An 18,583-nucleotide genomic window follows, 5' to 3' on the forward strand; every position below is an offset into this window, starting at 1 on the left:
ACATAAATGATTTGGCTATACATAAATGATTTGGCAGACAGGGTGGGCAGCTATCTGAGGTTGTTTGCTGATGGCACTGTGGTGTACAGTAAGGTGTTGAAATTGAGTGACTTGTAGGAGAATACAAGATGACTGAGACAAAATTTCTAGTTGGTGTGATGAATGGCAGCTAGCTGTAAATGTAGAAAAATGTAAGTTAATATGGATGAGTAGGAAAAACAAACCCATAATGTTCAGATACAACAAATGTACTGTTCTGTGTCACACAGTCACTTTGTATAAATAAGCAATACGAAATGGAATGAGCATGTGAAGACTAGTATGGAAGGCAAATGCTCGACTTCAGTTTATTGGGAGAATTTACGAAACTGCAATGGAAACTAAATATGAACACTGATGCTACCTGCTCTTGATAACTGCTCAAGTGTTTGGGATCCATACCAGGTTGGATTAAAGCAAGACATCGAAGCAATTCAGAGGCGGGCTGCTGGATTTGTTACTGTTAAACTTGAACAACACGTAAGTGTTATGGAAATTCTTCAGGAACTCAAACGGGAATCGCTGCAGGGGAAGTGATGTTCTTTTTGAGCAACAGTATTGAGAAAATTTAGAGAACCAGCATTGAAGCTGACTGCTTAATGATTCTACTGCCACTAACATACATTCGCGTAACGCCCATGAAGATAAGATATGAGAAATTAAGCTCAAACGGGGGTATATAGATAGACTTTTTCCCTCCCTCACTATCTGTGAGTGGAACAAGAAAGGAAATAACCAACAGTGATACAGGGTACCCTCCACCATGTGCCGATGGCTAGAGCTGTATCTATGCAGATGTGGATACTAGATTTGGCTCTAAAATGTTGGACTGAATAGCAACAATTTTTTCCATTACTTTCTTTCTTAAAGATGAGTTACCCAAGAATACAATTCCATATGGAAAATAAGCAGAGTATGTTAACTTGCTGATTTGTCTCTCTCCAAGGCTTGTAATATCATGCAACACAAGAACTGAACTATGTTGCTGAAGAAACTCTAAAATGCTTTTTTTTCTTTTGTTTTTCAGTTTTAATTTTTATCAAGATTCTGCCTCCTCGTGCTTTAAATTCATCACTGGTTTTGTACCCTTTAATGCGCAGAATTGAATGCCTTGCATTAGAACATTGTCCCGGTATCTAAGACGTAATATAAGGGGCAATCAAAAAGTTCCATTCAAAGGCCATACAGTCCTAACCAATTTGCCCATCAGCCAAAATTCCTTTGACCACTAAGGCAATCGTTCCTTTGACACACCAAGTTGAAGGTACCCTTTTGGTAAAACACTGCATCCTGCTGCATGAAGAAGTATGTAACTGCTCGCTGCACATCGCCGTTCCACAGGAATCATTGACCTTTCAAGACCCATTTTAGGGCCCAAAGGCATGATAATCAAATGGGGAGAAATGAGGACTGCAGGGGATGTGCACAAGTATCTCTCACTTGAATTGACATAACTTCTGCATTACGAGATTTTTGATGTATGGACACATGTTATCATGAAGCAGCAGCACCCATTCCACAATGGTGGTTTTTGACATACATGCTGCTCCTTCATGTTCTTCATTCTCCGATGGATACCTGCTGGTGTTTGTCCTTCACCAGCCAGAAAAACAATAACAGCATGTTGGTCCTGTTTGGAACATCTGGTAATGATGTCACCATAGTTCAAGTTTCTGCATTTACCACACGCACATTGGAAAGACGCGATTCCCACAGTATTCACTTGCCAAAATGTTGGTCCTTATATACCCACATTGGAGTTGCACTATGTTGCATATATGCTGCAGCAATGCTCTCAGATGGAAATTTTTTATCACCGCTTCTACTATGAAGAAATATGAAATAGAATGAACAAGTGAAATCAGTACTAGCAAGGATGACAGCATAAATGTATTCCATCTGTTAAGAAGACCATGTATAAAATGTTAATGTGACAGAGTACTCTTCTAATTTTTGGGGTTCTTATCAAGACGGCCTCAAAACAAACATTCCAGGAATTTGGGTACATGTCTCTAGAATCATAGTAGGTCAGTACAGCTTAGAAACAAATGGTTATAATAGAAGGAAACATTCCACGAAGGAAAAATATACCTAAAAACAAAGATGATGTGACTTACCAAATGAAAGTGCTGGCAGGTCGACAGACACACAAACGAACACAAACATACACACAAAATTCAAGCTTTCACAACAAACTGTTGCCTCATCAGGAAAGAGGGAAGGAGAGGGAAAGACGAAAGGATGTGGGTTTTAAGGGAGAGGGTAAGGAGTCATTCCAGTCCCGGGAGCGGAAAGACTTACCTTAGGGGGAAAAAAGGACGGGTATACACTCGCACACACACACATATCCATCCACACATATACAGACACAAGCAGATATTTGATCTGTGTTGCAACATATGTTTTCACCTAATAGTGGCTCAAGAAGCTGTAAACTACTTCATGTCCAAATACATACCATTTTGCAGAATGTTAGAAAGTGTTTCCTATTTGATATTAATTATCTCTTTGACTAATTTATTCCAGTATATAGGTTTCATTTCCAACATGCGTGATAACACTTCATAACATTGTCTGGCACACACTAACCTGCCAAAATCTTATCAACAAAGTCATCTTCTGCTTCACTTCCATCAACAGTCTCTTTTTCACTACCATCCTCTTCATCATCCTCTGATTTGCTTGCTATTTCATCATCAGCAACCTCTTCTGGTGCCATGTCTTTTGTTTGATCAGCAAATTTGTCAATAACCTGTAAAGAAAAGCAAATATATAACAATTACCTAAACAGAAAAAAAGTGCAGGACAAATTGTGAACTTTTAATTTATATATATTTAATAATTAAAAGTGTTGTATGTGCATTCATTTTTATAGCGTGAATTACAATAAGGAGAACCAGGGAAGCTATTTGCAAATTAAAGACAGTTTGGTCAGGTGTCAAACTGAAACAATATGATACCGCAAAATATCTAGGAATGACACTTGATAGATCCCTTACTTTCAAGAAGCATTCATGCAACGCCATGTCAAAAGCCTCCACTAGTAACAATCTTCTATGGAAACTGTCCATATTACAGTGGGCTAGCCAGCCTCATTCTACACAAATTTCTGCAATGGTACTATGCTTTTCTGCAGCAGAGTATGCATGACCTGTTTGGTATAATTCAACACATGGCAAACAGGTGGACATAGCTCTCCATGATGCTTGCTGAATCATAACAGGTTACTTTAAATATAGTCCAGTCAAATGGCTTCACCACCTCACAAGAATAGCACCAACTGCTGTTCAAAGAGAAATAGCTGCAAATGAGGAAAGAAAGACAGTGGAGCAAAAAAGAATCCAGCCTCTGTATGTGCACGAACTGCATCTGCAATGACTGAAGTCAAGGAGGAGTTTCCTTAGAACATCGACGGCACTTAGAACCATGGCTGAAAAAAGTAGGCTGCAACTATCAAGGGCTATGACCTACCTTCCTTCTGAGTAGAAAAGAGTTTCTGAAACTTTACCTTCTGACTATGATGAAAAATGAATGACTTAGAAGTTCCTGAATAGATTGAGATCTAGAGTTGGCAGATCAAAGTGAATTTGAAAGATGGGGCTACACTGATCAAGATGATATTCATTGTGACTGTGGAGAAGACCAAACTGTTCATCACATGCTTCAATGCTAGCTATGTCTAACTGCCTGCCCAAAAGATGAAACTTCATCGAGGAACAGAAAATGCACTGGAAGTGGATGAGTTCTGGACAAAAGTAATACAGTCATAACTGGATGTATATTTCTGATATGAGAATAAATAAAATATTTTATATTACATCAATAATTAAGAACTTATATTTGCAATGAAAACTGAAACTTTTCATTTGATATATGATAGAAACAAAAAGACTTGCATTTTTCATAAGAATAGTGATTAGATATGTGTTAATTAGAAAATTTGATGAATTTTATATTAAATGATGTAAGTATTCGGGGGGAGGGTGGAGTCCATAGTGAGATTACCTGATTACAATTCTCTGAAACAGCCCAGTGAGCCACTGTACCCACCATGAAAATCACTTTCATTTTAGAGAATTATAGTTCGTGAAGTTTGGCAGATTTTACAAAGAATTTTTCAGAGCTGCATTGAACAGCTTTGTGTAACTGATGTTTGAGTTTTGAACTTTACGTACCATAAATTTAAAAAAAAATACAAAAATACAATTGCTGGGTGGTCTCTTTGTTAGAAAATATATGAAAAGGTCATTTACAAACATACTGCCTCATCCATTTGTTACTACTCTTTCTCTGTCTGGGATGCTCACTGAGCAGGAGAGTGTCATAGATACACTATCTGATCAAAAGTATGTAATGCAAAATTGACCACTAGATGTCACAAGGGGCGCATTCACCAGAATAAGAGAAGGCAGGAAGTACTGTGTTGTTGAAAGATGAGTAGTAACAGCGGAACAGGTTGGTCAGGAGAGCTCCACAACTTTGAACCTGGACTAGGCATCGAATGTCACTTGAGTAACAACTCCAATAGTGACATTACAACACTTCGAAAGCTGCCCAGATCAACTGTTGCTGATGCAATTGTGCAGTGGTAACATGGAGGAACAACCACAACTAAACCAAGATCAGACAAACCTCATGTACTGAAAGACATGACCCTCTAGTGTTGCGGAAAATGGTTGTAAGACATTTCATCAGTAGAAGATATCACTTTTGAGTTTCAAATGCTACCAGCAATCCAGCTAGTGCTGTGACTGTGCACAGGGAGTTAAAAAGTGTGAGTAGAAAGGTCATGCAGCTTCTCATAAGCCACACCCATCGTGTGTAGTGCCAATAGTGAAGTACAGAAGAGGTGGCGTTATGGTTTTCTTTCTTTTTTTTTCCAGATTAGGGTGTGGACTTTTCTATCCTGCATGGCATAGGTCGCCTATTTATTGTCACTTGCTCTGGTGGGTACACTAAACCGCAAGGAAACAAACACACATTCCTATATGTCCACAACTGACTGAGTTCACAAAGTGAATTAACTAGTAACAAGTTTGAGACTCCATGAAGTCAGTGTAGAAATACAACAGTTTCGAATCAGTAAACACTTGAGTCCAGAAAACAAACTGAATCAACTAGGCTGTGCAATGGTGCGATACGAGTAGCTACAAAGTACAAGTGTGGTGATCTGTGCCACGAGCCCAGGCCACAGACTCAGCAGCAAAAATTTGCCACTGGGTGGTGCCACATGACACTCGTATTTTGACAGTGGCTCCCCTTACGATAGCAGCCCGCAGTTGCTGTTCACAGCCTTAGTACCTCTGACACGTCCATGTCCGTGCTGGGTGGGGAATCCAAATCACTGTCAGATGCCAAAATTGTCCCCTTACTGCATGTAAGAGAATGCTAAATGCAGAGGGATATGAACACACTTCACAGCATCATGTACTGCATATAATAGAGGAACACTTAGGAGGCAATGATTGTTCGTATTAGCATGACAATGTAACCTGTTATTAAGTAGCACCTGCGAGGCAATGGTTTGTGGATAACAACATTCCTGAAATGGACAGGCCTGCCGGCAGGCCCAACCTATTAACACCTTTGGGATGAGCCAGAACATCAACTTCACTGCAGATCCCAGTGTCCAACATCACTATCATCTCTGGATTCACCTCTTGAAAAAGAATGGGGTCCCATTCCTCCACAGGCATCCAGGCATATCACTGAAAGCATCCCCGGCAGAGTTAAAGCTGTCATAAAGCCATTGGGTGGACACACCCCATGGCATTCTCCACTGATAGGTGTCCAGACACTTTTGATTAGATATTGTGTGTACGATAAACCATTGTGGGACATGCTGGAGCAAACGTAGTTTACACTATGGAAACAGTTACTCCTAAAAAATTGACCACACACTGGATAAAAATAGCCAAGAAACATATGACTTCAGCCATAAACATAGTGCATAAGGATCTCACCTTTAAAATGTGAGATAATGGAGTTTATACAGTGGCCTAGAGGCAACATGTCTCTCTACACACCATTTTCAGATGGAACCGAAGTGGAGGAAAATTATAATTGATTGGCCTCCACATGTGATAATTTGCAGAGTACAAATGCAGAAGTAGATACACACACAGAAATGACAGAAAATGTAATGCAGAAAGACCTATACAGGATGTCAATGCGGCCCTTGCAATACAACCTTAGAATGTTAATGCTGATTCAACCTGCTCACTTTTCCTAATGCAAATTTTATAAAGCTTGTTTGGACTTCATTGAAGTCAACAGTTTAAAATATTAATCATCAGTGCACCAACAACAGTGAAGTCAAGTAAACGTATTTGCAGCCAAGGCTATGTAATTAATAATACATCTAAAAACAAAGATGATGTGACTTACCAAATGAAAGTGCTGGCAGGTCGACAGACACACAAACGAACACAAACATACACACAAAATTCAAGCTTTCGCAACAAACTGTTGCCTCATCAGGAAAGAGGGAAGGAGAGGGAAAGACGAAAGGATGTGGGTTTTAAGGGAGAGGGTAAGGAGTCATTCCAGTCCCGGGAGCGGAAAGAGTTACCTTAGGGGGAAAAAAGGACGGATACACACTCGCACACACACACATATCCATCCACACATATGCATATATATGTGGCAGAAGCAGCAGCAACAACAACAACGTAACACATTAGTAGACAATTAATAAAGTACAGCTCAGGACAGTCAGTTACAGCAATAGTAAGCACAAAAAAGGGCATATGACACTATTTTACTGGAATACATGGTTTAGACGTTATATCCAAAACTACAATTCAGTACAGATGTCTAGAATATTCCTGTGTTGCAAATGACACCATGCTGTATTAATATAGACCTGCAGCTGATTTATGTTAGCAACCATAGGCCGGCCACACTTAACAACAACAACAAAAGTAAAGTACATATGTAATCATAAAATCTGATGTTGACATATTCCTAAACTACATAAAATTTGTATGTATACTTTTCAGAAACAATAAAACAAAGCACATGCTGAAGATACCATAACTGTGAAACGTGCTTAGGGATTATACAAAAAAAAAAATTGTATTCTTGTGAGAAGGCAGACCCTGCTTAATCACAAGGAAACCAAATGATTAAGACACATATGGCAGGCCAGATATCCTACCAAATTTTTTGAGGCCCAGAGAACACACAAAACCTTTTCCCACAATCATTGCAATTTACCTACAATGGAGAGTCATTTATCTACGTAAACTGCTGCCCTCTTTTATGAAAATAAAATGCAGTCAATCAGAACTTCACAAACACTGCAAACTGGAGTGTCTTTTTCCTGGACGAGGTGATTATGTCTCTCAGAGCAGTGTCATATCCGTCCTCATTCATGCCAGCGTGACTTCTTTACAGCAGAGTGACCCGAGTAACATCCACTATAGCTTTGTAATTCACTTCACCTGACGTAGCTCACTGTTTTGGATCCCCACTCAGTCACTCTCCCTTTAACATACCCTGGCAGGGAGGGGGATTGCAACATCCTCAAGTACTGTGTTCAGTGGCTCAGGATATAATATGTGCGTACTAAGGGGATGAAGTGTTAGTGATTCATTTGTCAGGGTCAACAGCATCAGACTGCACTCAGGAGGCCTCTCTGCACACCCTCTGCTTTGACACTGCAGGCAGTAACTGTGCTCAGTTTAAAGGTGAACAGTGTTTGCAACATTCATTCTAGGTTATTACCCATGCACCCCCCAATAAGTATGTGCTACTGTTGAACAGCTTCAGTCATTTGAACAGGGTCACACTGAGGGCCTGTGGAAACCTGGATGGAGAGAGGTTTTAACAGATTACTGTGTATGTTGGACACAATGTATCAGTGGTGTCATTGCTTCCAGAAGTGGTCTATGCAACATTCCCACACTTGTAGGTCAGGTTCTGGATGTCTATATCATATAGATGCATGTCAAGATCGATGCCCTGTGTGAGCAGCAGTGGTTCACCAAACATCTTCCACAGATGAAATCCAGGCACATATTGCACCTGCTGTGTCATCAGGGACAACGGGAACTGTCTGCTTACAGCAGGGTTACAATCAAGTGTGCCTCTGGCCAGGCTACCACTGACACCACGACAATACCAAAAATGGCTACTCTGGCGTCATGAAAGAGTTTACAGGAGAGTGGAACAGCACTCTGTTGCCTTCATTGATTAGATCAGGTTTTGTCTGTATGCAAGCAATGGGTGAACACAAGTGTGGTGTAGACCTGGTGAGCTGTTTATTCCAGAGTGCATTCACTCACGACACAAAGATCCAATCCCAGGCTTAAAGTATGGGAGGGGGTCAACAGTTATGACTCACAGTCACGTGTGGTATTTCTGCAGGGTAAAGACACCAGTGCCTGATACACTGCACAGGCTGTTATCCCTATTCTACTGCCATTTCTTTGATAGGAAGATGATGTGCTTTTTCAAAAGGACAATGCATGTGCACATACAGCTACTGCAACGCAACATACTCTTCATGGTTTACAACTGACTTAGGCAGTAAAATCACCAGATCTCTCATCTACTGAACACATCTGGGTCAAGCCTGGAAGAATGATTGCCAAGCTGCAACAAAAGGCACAAGATGCTTGGGATAATCTATTGATAATGTATTGATGCAACTGTCTGGAAACCCTTTTGTGTGACGTATATTTCATTTGGTGTCAATATGTTGTCATACTATCTCACTTGTCAGTAAAATGACCTTGTCCCCGAGGGTGTTGCATTTTCTTTTTTCATTTTTTCCCTCACAGGATATTACTCTTCTCTTTGGGTATGAGGTAATAGTTGATAATGGAATGCCATACTGTATCAGAAAACTTTCCCCATTATTGCCCCTGGCTTGCCCATTCTCATGTACCTAGTCATCCAGCAGGAATATCACAATCTTCCTTCCTGTTTTTCTCACTGTAACAATATTAGTTTATCCTTGACATTCTAAATCATTCTGTTTTCTGAGAACATTTGCTGAATCCTCTGAAGGGCAAACACGGAATCTGAGAACACATCTAGAAGTTACATCACACTCACTCCAGTGACTTCAGAATCACATGTGTGAGACAGTCGTTTCAATTATCACCGCAAAATAATCATGTTGACACCATTAAACTTGGTGACAGTGTTCATCCTTCTTTATATATTCGTCCTTCAATTTGACGTTTCCCAACAAAGGATGATTTGGTGAATACCTTCATTGTACAATCCGGCATTTTGGCTTTCAGAAAACGTTCCACCCCAAAAAAATCAGCTTGTCCCTATCCTGGAAATGTCTGCAGTGGAATGTTTCTTTCTTAATAAAATATGAAGAGAGTACTGGGTGTCATGTCAGGAGCATACAGAGTGTGAGGCAAAATTTGATAGCACAAAGAAACAGCATGACTGCTGTGTTCTGTGCAGAATGAGTGGGGTGTTCTAATGAAGCATAAACACACACTTGGACAGCAGTTTGTGACACTTTGTCCAATAAAGTCATCAGCAGAGTTTGGTAGTATGCTCCTATGACAGTTTGCCCCTTACAAGCATTACCTATTAGCTCCAAGTCGTGGCTGTCCCAACAAGTACCCAGCATTACCTTGTCTGATTATGGTTGGTTCTCCACCTATTTCAGTAGTGTTAATTCACCTGTTTCTGCTCGATTGTCTTGGTGGCCCAGAACTCACACATGGTGATCAGGCAGCCAAATAAGTCATCTGGCTTGAGCTAACAAAGATGCAGCATTTCTGCCACTGCCAATTTCAAGAGCTTTTTGAACGGATGTGTGCAGCCACAGGAGGCAGTGACCTCCTTCATTCACAAAATGTCATGCAAGATGTTGAAAACTCACTGACTGATTTTCACTTTTACCACTATTTCCTCAAATCTGATAGAATTATCTTTTTGAACAGTATGGCTTCCAGTTCTCCTGAGACTCCTCATTCTTCATGTAGAGATGGTCTGCCACTTTGCTCTTTGGCATTCAGACTTTTTGACCAAAACAGAAGCATCTACGCCACCTAATCACTGTTTTGCATGACGGTCGACTGTTGCCATACACCTCCATCACTCAGCTTGGACTTTTGCAGCATTGTCTACTTTCAAACGTGGAGAACAAATTACAACACAATATTCCACCTTATGAACGTGCTACGTCATTTTGTTTTGGCTCCTCTAGCAGTGTGCTACAATACTGTTACGCAGAGATTTTAATGTGTATCAGGTTTGCTGACATGCACTTGCAAACAGACAAAAAATTGACCTGATTTTTTTTTAGATGACCATTAAAACTTTATAACTACCCTCATACAATGACTGTTCAGCCCCATACACTGTGGCAGGGACATTATAATTCACACATTGCTCTCTGAAAGTTTTAGGGCTATAAAATTGGGCTATATGACAAAGCATGACCTCATGGCAACTTCAACGTGTCTGTAGGAAAATCCAGTTTGGGTTCCATCTTTTCATGATTGCTTCCCATTCTTAGTTCCCTACGACTTCATAATGGATCAAAAAGAATATAGGAAGTACTGAGATACACATTTAAAAGCATTTATACTTCCTTGTGAGTTAGTATTTATAGTGTCAAAATGAGAATGGAATAAAATAATTATGAGGCTTTGGCAATGCAATGAATACCTCTGTATTCTGATGAGTTCTATCCATCTGTTTATCAAACAACTTCAGGAACTGTATTTTTGAAGTTATACATACATTTGTATGGCACAATGTAGCCATGATCTTACCTTCATTCCAAATTATTTACATTGTACCAGAACTTTCTATTACGATTTTTGACAATGATCACTGAAAGTATTATAAATAACTCTTCAAAGAAATTCATTCTTTCATGACTGCTTTAAGAGCTTCAGCAAAATTGCAGTGTAAAGTAAAAGCTGCTCAGGTGTCTCATTTATGAAATACTTAATCACCATGAAGATGGTTACATCCACAATACAGCTCTCATCACTGGCACGGTGGATATTGTGATTGCCTGTTATAAGTGTCACATCCTCCTCTGTATCTATAGTGCTGTATTCTGTTGAGTTCTATCTGCCTGTTTAGCAAACAACTTAAGGAAATGTACTTTCAAAGTCCAGCCTATAGTATGTTTCATCATTTTTTGAGAATGGTGCAGACACAGCTCCTTCCTAAGGCTCCAGTTGAAGTTCTTGAAATGTGAAGGCACACATGAACCTCAACTACACACTGCTGAAACACATGATAGATGTGGTGGTAATATTAACCATGTGTAGAATGTGTGGGGTATCAGATTCATTTAAATAAATTTCTGTAATTCTTTGAGCTTGCAAATTTATTTAGGACTGGGTGATCCTACACTAGAAACCAGCATATAAGTAACGAGCTGTACATGGCTCAAGACAGAGAGGGTCAAATGTTGACTCAGTGTAGATACGTATGCATAAAATAAATTGTTATACGACACAGTTAATACTATTCTAACAAATTTAAAAAGAAAAGGTCTAACCTGAAGACACCTTTCTATGCTGATCACTGCAGAGCACTCCAAGAACAGGAACTGTATCTCTTATGTTTGAAGATTTGAACTGGCATTTGTTTAAAATCAGATGCTTGCAATTAGCACCAGGAGACAATCACCATGGGTGCGTGAGTTATTGTTATGTAAATGTGTGTGACTTTTCTACTTCTGAAGAAGCACTTTGTCCGAAAGTTGAAATATTTCTAGTATACTTTTCCCTTGTGCCTGCCAGTGCCTCATCCATGTGGTGAGTTGCAATCTGCCCTTTCCACATTACTGTTAATTCATCATGTGCCTTCTATTGTTTGTTGCAAATTTCTATATACCGTACTAGACAACTGTGTCATCCGTCCAGGGACATTTCGGCACTAAATGTCCACATTCACAGGACAAAGTTATGATATGCACTACGACACAGAAGAAGAGTGCCTACTGATCGAGCACCAAAATAGGTACAGCATGAGTGTGGCCTTCATAAATACAAATTGAAAAAGGCAATGAACCTCGAACTTTCAGAACAGGTGGCACCATCATTGGGGGTGGGGGACTGAAATCTGATGTAGTTAAGAATAAGTCACCCAGAACCTTGGGTCTCAGCACTGTCTCTCTTTTAATTCAACACTCTATGTGGGTCATTCTTCCTTACACTCTATGGTCTATATATATTTTTCCCTTATCTTTTCTTTCTCTCACATGTAGGTTCCTATAAGAAGGCAGCAGTTGTTTCTCTAAGCTACCTCTTCAACACATTGTTCCATTTGTGCTGCTATAAGTCCTACAAACCATTATCAATTAAGCAGTAGGCAATTACTGATTAGGCACAAGAGCTCTGTAATCATGATTCATATTTTACATGTCTATACCGGTAAAAATGAAAATAAGTAAAAGACAAAAGAGTGCACAAGCTAGTAACCCATCGCTGAAGATGTAGCTATATGGCATCATTTATAAATCAATATTATGATATATTTAAAAAGAAAGATGATGAGACTTACCAAACAAAAGCGCTGGCAGGTCGATAGACACACAAACAAACACAAACATACACACAAAATTCTAGCTTTCGCAACCAACGGTTGCCTCGTCAGGAAAGAGGGAAGGAGAAGGAAAGACAAAAGGATATGGGTTTTAAGGGAGAGGGTAAGGAGTCATTCCAATCCCGGGAGCGGAAAGACTTACCTTAGGGGGAAAAAAGGACAGGTATACACTCGCACACACACACACATATCCATCCGCATATACACAGACACAAGCAGACATTTGTAATTGGAATGACTCCTTACCCTCTCCCTTAAAACCCATATCCTTTTGTCTTTCCTTCTCCTTCCCTCTTTCCTGACGAGGCAACCGTTGGTTGCGAAAGCTAGAATTTTGTGTGTATGTTTGTGTTTGTTTGTGTGTCTATCGACCTGCCAGCGCTTTTGTTTGGTAAGTCTCATCATCTTTCTTTTTAAATATATTTTTCCCACGTAGAATGTTTCCCTCTATTATATTCAATATTATGATAGTTATGTGTTGTAGTAGAACATCTCTTATGAATTCAAACATCTTCGGGTATTCGGAGTTTGCAACCTGTTATTGATCAAAGGAATTACAGTCATTCAAAACAACCAATTTGAAGTATTTAACATCTGAGCCATGCATATTACTAAAAAATATAAAGATAAATATATTTAACAGTTTGGAAGGAATGATTTCAACCTCATTTATACGACTCCCAAACTCCTTCTTGTTCTCTCTAAGTTTCTCATCCAGCTCCTGGTCGTCTTCAGCTGGATCCCTGTTATCACCCAAATAATACGAGTGTGCATTCCACGTAGAGAATTGTCGCTGCCGCTGCAGTTGCTCTCCAATGGTCTGGAATGCTGCTTTAGCTGTAAAAGATAACTTAGTCAGCATGTTTATGTCTTACGCAAAAAATTTAGGAGTAATGGAAACCACTCACTGAATAGCAGAAGTGTTGAGTCGAATCAGTTCTCTCTTGTGTTACTGTACCCGTGAAGCACCCCCCCCCCCACCCCCCGACCCCCCCCCCCCCCCCCCCCCCCCCCACACACACACACACACACACACACAGTCAGTGCCCCTACATAGTGCCAGCAGGATGCACTATTCTGTGACTACAGTTTGACAAGTGCACTGGGTGTGGAGGGACTGGAGATTGGGTAGCAAGCAGCTGAAAGGAGGCAGCAGGATTGCTGTCTAGGCATGCAGGAGGGATGGGTGGCAAGTGTATGGGCTAGACATGTTATGCATGGGTGCCGGAGCTCGTGGAGAGCTGGCCAATGATGAAGGTGATGTGGAAATGTGAACTGGTAGGGGTTGATGGACAGAAGAAGGGCAAACTTTTGGTTGGAGGGTGTGTAGACTATGGGTCAACACAGAATGAGGCCAGCAATATTCTGGGAGCAAAGTATGTGTAACTCCCATCTGTGTAGTTGAGAAATGCTGGTGGTGGAAGGTAGGATCCAGATGGCCCTGGTTGTGAAACTGCCTTTGAAATCATGCAGAATGTGCTCTACTGCCTCTTGTGCCACTCTATGGTCAACTTTGTTTTTGGCCACACTTTGGTGGTAGCCATTCATTCTGATGGTGATGGACAGCTGGCTGGTTGTCATACTGATATAAAAAGTAGTGCAGTGACGGCAGCATAGTTGTTACATGACATGGCTGATTTCATGGAGGTACTGCTTCTGTTGGGCTAAGCACAGACAAGCCCGTGACCACTCACTGTGTACACGAAATATTCGCAAAAGATAAGCACATAATCAAAGGGTTTAAAATAATATCTCAGTTTTCTGCTTGAGTTTTTCTACCAGAGTTTACACACACACACACACACACACACACACACACACACACACACACGATCCACTCAATCCACTAGAGGATTTTTTGTTTTGAAAAATATAAGTCACTTTGGACCCACAAGATGCTAGGGAAAGGACAGTTGATTCAGATGGAGCTCCACTTACTTGATAAGCCTAATACAACTTCTGTGCAGTAGGTATCTCACTGGTTGATTGCAAATGACTGGTTTGCTTCTACAGTCATCCACACCATTAACACATAGCACACCTTGAGATTAATAATGTTATAAATGTTTGAATCACCTCTGAGATCTGAGTGGTGTGATAATACAAGGCACACCCTTCATGTAAATAAAATCAATAGTTGACGTCATTCTCCACAATAATGTGCACCACATTACTCATTATTGTGTCATTGTTGCTCACGCCCTCTGTAGGAGGTGGATGTGACGTCACACAGGGGTATGGGGAGTGCTCAGAAGGGCTATTCTGAATTTGGCTATTACAACAGTTATTACAACTGGGAGTTTCCATTGTATGACAGTTGTTCAAGTATTCCGTGGCAGCCACTGACCATATGCAAATGTGCGACAGCACACTGTAGACACACACATCTTTTGTAGCATTCTCTTCACAATAAACAGAAACCAGTGGCGCATTATGAAATTACGGGCAGTTCATGAAAATATAAATGGCATTTCCCACTAGGGGCCACTGGCTTCCTCTTGCAGGTGACTGCAGACCACGGTTGGAGGCCTTTGGTGGTGGTGCCTGGAGCCACTCAACAGCGTGCTACTCAAAAGTAACATGTGCTGCAGCAGTGGTGGTGCAGTTGTAATGCATGAGTAACTACACTCCTACTTTCTTGGGAAGAAGAGTGCCCAGATGTAGGCTCCCCTGCAAAACTATGATGGTTGACACATCCATACTGTCAGAAGCAGTTGTCCTGGGTCCAAACAGGTCCCAGTCTATGTGAACTAGCAAGCAGGAGCGAAAGTGGCATGAGAGCAGACACACACGAGTCTTCCTCCCCATCCAGAAAAGCCAGTGGACAACCCCAGCACCCTGCAGGCACAGGTCATGTCAACATAGCACTTTCTGAGAGGTGCCGTGAGCTGGGAAGCTGTGGTGTCTGAAGATAATGTAGTCCATGTAGGAGATGCAGGCACCAGCATAGGAGGTGCCTGTGGGAATGCTGCTGATGACCTGGCAGCCATTCCCCCAACTCCCCACACCAGCCCTGCAAAATAAGGCACTGCAGAAGCACTGAGAGGCCGAGCCACATTGGTTGGGTGCAGCCAGGCCACTGGTGGAGCAGCTGGAAATCACCTCAGGAGGGTGCAAGGGTGCAAACGGCAATGCCAGTGGAAGAGGTGCCAGCATGGCGGTCTGCTGAGTGGCATCACTGTGCACCTGAGGGCATAACTGATTGGAGTGGCAGGCCACAAGGCACTCGTCAATGTCCACCATGAACACATGGTGCCCACGGTGACTGTGGATGATGCCTGGACTCCAAAATTGGTGTTGTCTGAAGCCTCAGGCTTAGACCACGATTCCCAGCAGAAATCACAATCCCTTTGTAGCTGCTACAGAGGTGACTGACTGGGGGGAAGAGGTGTGGCTGCCAGCAGTGCAAAACTCCTCTTCTGTTGGGAATTCCTTGATGTCTCTGCACATTTGTGTTTTTAAGGACCACAAAAGATATTCTGCCTTGCCATTGGATTGCAGATGAAAGGGAGGCACCATGCCATGGTGGATGCCATTGTGTGAGCAAAAATCTAAAGGAATGAGCCAAAAATTTAGGACCGCTGTCCAAAACTACTGTACAAGGTAGGCCTTTGATAGAAAAAAATCTCTGGCAGCAGCTTGACTGTCGCATCTGCCATGGAATACAGACAATGAACAACATTTGGTAACTTGGAAAAGACAGCAACAACCAACAACCAAAAGATATCCAAGAAAGGTCCAGCAAAGCCTATAGAGATTCACTCCAATAGCATGGGCACTGGCCAAGAGGAAAAAACTGTGTGCTGTGCGGCCTGTTGTTTGGAACACTGGTTGCAGCCTGTGACCAGGCACTTCACCTCACAATCAATGCCAGAATAGAACACATGCCGACATGCCAAATGTCTAGTGCAGTCACCTCGATGTAACAGGGTGAGAACCTTGCAGGGCAGTGGCACTGGAACAACAACAAGGGGAGTACCCCCTTCCGTCAAAAAGAGATTAACACCATCCAACAGGGAAAAATGATTATGGAAAACATAGAAGTTCCACAAAGAGTCGGATGCTCAGCCTGGTGGACAGTCAGTCCACCCACGTCATATCATGTGCACAATTTACTGATACACAATGCTGGGTCTGCGGATCACAACACATATCCTTGGTTGTCACCTCCCTCCTTTCGTTCCCTGAAACACCTATGTACCTTGGCACCCGCAGAGAGACACCTCTTTCCCAAGCCTTTTCATTTGAGGAGGATGTCCTGGATACTCTGGACTACTTTATCTGCTGGGTACAGGCATTGTAGAGAGTAAGAGGAACTCAGGGAATTTGAACAGACAAGGAATTTAGCGCTCAAAACATCTCTCATTTGCTCCAGTGACTGCAAGATCACATATAATTCCACGTCGATGAGAGTAAAGTCACTTGGATCTTGAGGTCATGATCAGGGAAAACAACATGGTAACCAACAGAGTCCCCCTGTTTAGATCCATCCATAACTACAGCTACAGAGTCAATTAAAACGTTATAAAAGAATGTATTAAAACTGCATACAGAAGTGCAACCTCTCCTGTACTGAACTAAATCCAAAATTACTCTGGGCCTCTGCAGTAACCAGGGTGGCAGGCGGTTGAAATTCTCGATTTGGTGTGCCATGTGATCCACACCACGGGATTGCAGCACACACTTTGTGCTGATCGCTAATGGCCTCATTGCCTGTGAGCAATTGAGATGTATTCCCATAGATGGGCAAACAATGGTATGGTATGCTGGTGAATGAGGAGTAGTGAGGAACTTACACGCCTGAAAGAGTTGCCACTGGATGGTAAGTGGTGGTTCACCAGCCTCAGCACAGAGACTGGGTATTTTGCTCGAGTATCATGTCGTTTTTGGAAACTCAGAATCTACTATGTAGGAATCAACATGGATTCCGGAAACAGCGATCGTGTGAGACCCAACTTGCTTTATTTGTTCATGAGACCCAGAAAATATTAGATACAGGCTCCCAGGTAGATGCTATTTTTCTTGACTTCCGGAAGGCGTTCGATACAGTTCCGCACTGTCGCCTGATAAACAAAGTAAGAGCCTATGGAATATCAGACCAGCTGTGTGGCTGGATTGAAGAGTTTTTAGCAAACAGAACACAGCAGGTTGTTATCAACGGAGAGACGTCTACAGACGTTAAAGTAACCTCTGGCGTGCCACAGGGGAGTGTTATGGGACCATTGCTTTTCACAATATATATAAATGACCTAGTAGATAGTGTCGGAAGTTCCATACGGCTTTTCGCGGATGATGCTGTAGTATACAGAGAAGTTGCAGCATTAGAAAATTGTAGCGAAATGCAGGAAGAGATGCAGCGGATAGGCACTTGGTGCAGGGAGTGGCAACTGACCCTTAACATAGACAAATGTAATGTATTGCGAATACATAGAAAGAAGGATCCTTTATTGTATGATTATATGATAGCGGAACAAACACTGGTAGCAGTTACTTCTGTAAAATATCTGGGAGTATGCGTGCGGAACGATATGAAGTGGAATGATCATATAAAATTAATTGTTGGTAAGGCGGGTACCAGGTTGAGATTCATTGGGAGAGTCCTTAGAAAATGTAGTCCATCAACAAAGGAGGTGGCTTACAAAACACTCATTCGACCTATACTTGAGTATTGCTCATCAGTGTGGGATCCGTACCAGATCGGGTTGACGGAGGAGATAGAGGAGATCCAAAGAAGAGCGGCGCGTTTCATCACAGGGTTATTTGGTAACCGTGATAGCGTTACGGAGATGTTTAGCAAACTCAAGTGGCAGACTCTGCAAGAGAGGCGCTCTGCATCGCGGTGTAGCTTGCTCGCCAGGTTTCAAGAGGGTGCGTTTCTGGATGAGGTATCGAATATATTGCTTCCCCCTACTTATACCTCCTGAGCAGATCACAAATGTAAAATTAGAGAGATTAGAGTGCGCACGGAGGCTTTCAGACAGTCGTTCTTCCCGCCAAC

General features: G+C 41.7%; 1 protein-coding gene across 1 annotated transcript in view; it reads right to left on the minus strand.

The window, feature by feature from the left end:
* Positions 1-18,583, minus strand: part of LOC126091962 (death domain-associated protein 6-like) — a 167,349-nt gene that overhangs the window by 40,239 nt on the left and 108,527 nt on the right. Inside the window, exons 6-7 of the mRNA XM_049907311.1 lie at positions 13,250-13,422; positions 2,629-2,791 (exon numbers count right to left, since the gene is read on the minus strand). Coding sequence (XP_049763268.1) covers positions 2,629-2,791; positions 13,250-13,422 — 336 coding nt within the window. The remainder of the gene's footprint in view (positions 1-2,628; positions 2,792-13,249; positions 13,423-18,583) is intronic.

The sequence above is a fragment of the Schistocerca cancellata genome, chromosome 7, assembly GCF_023864275.1.
Source record: "Schistocerca cancellata isolate TAMUIC-IGC-003103 chromosome 7, iqSchCanc2.1, whole genome shotgun sequence".
NCBI lineage: Eukaryota > Metazoa > Arthropoda > Insecta > Orthoptera > Acrididae > Schistocerca > Schistocerca cancellata.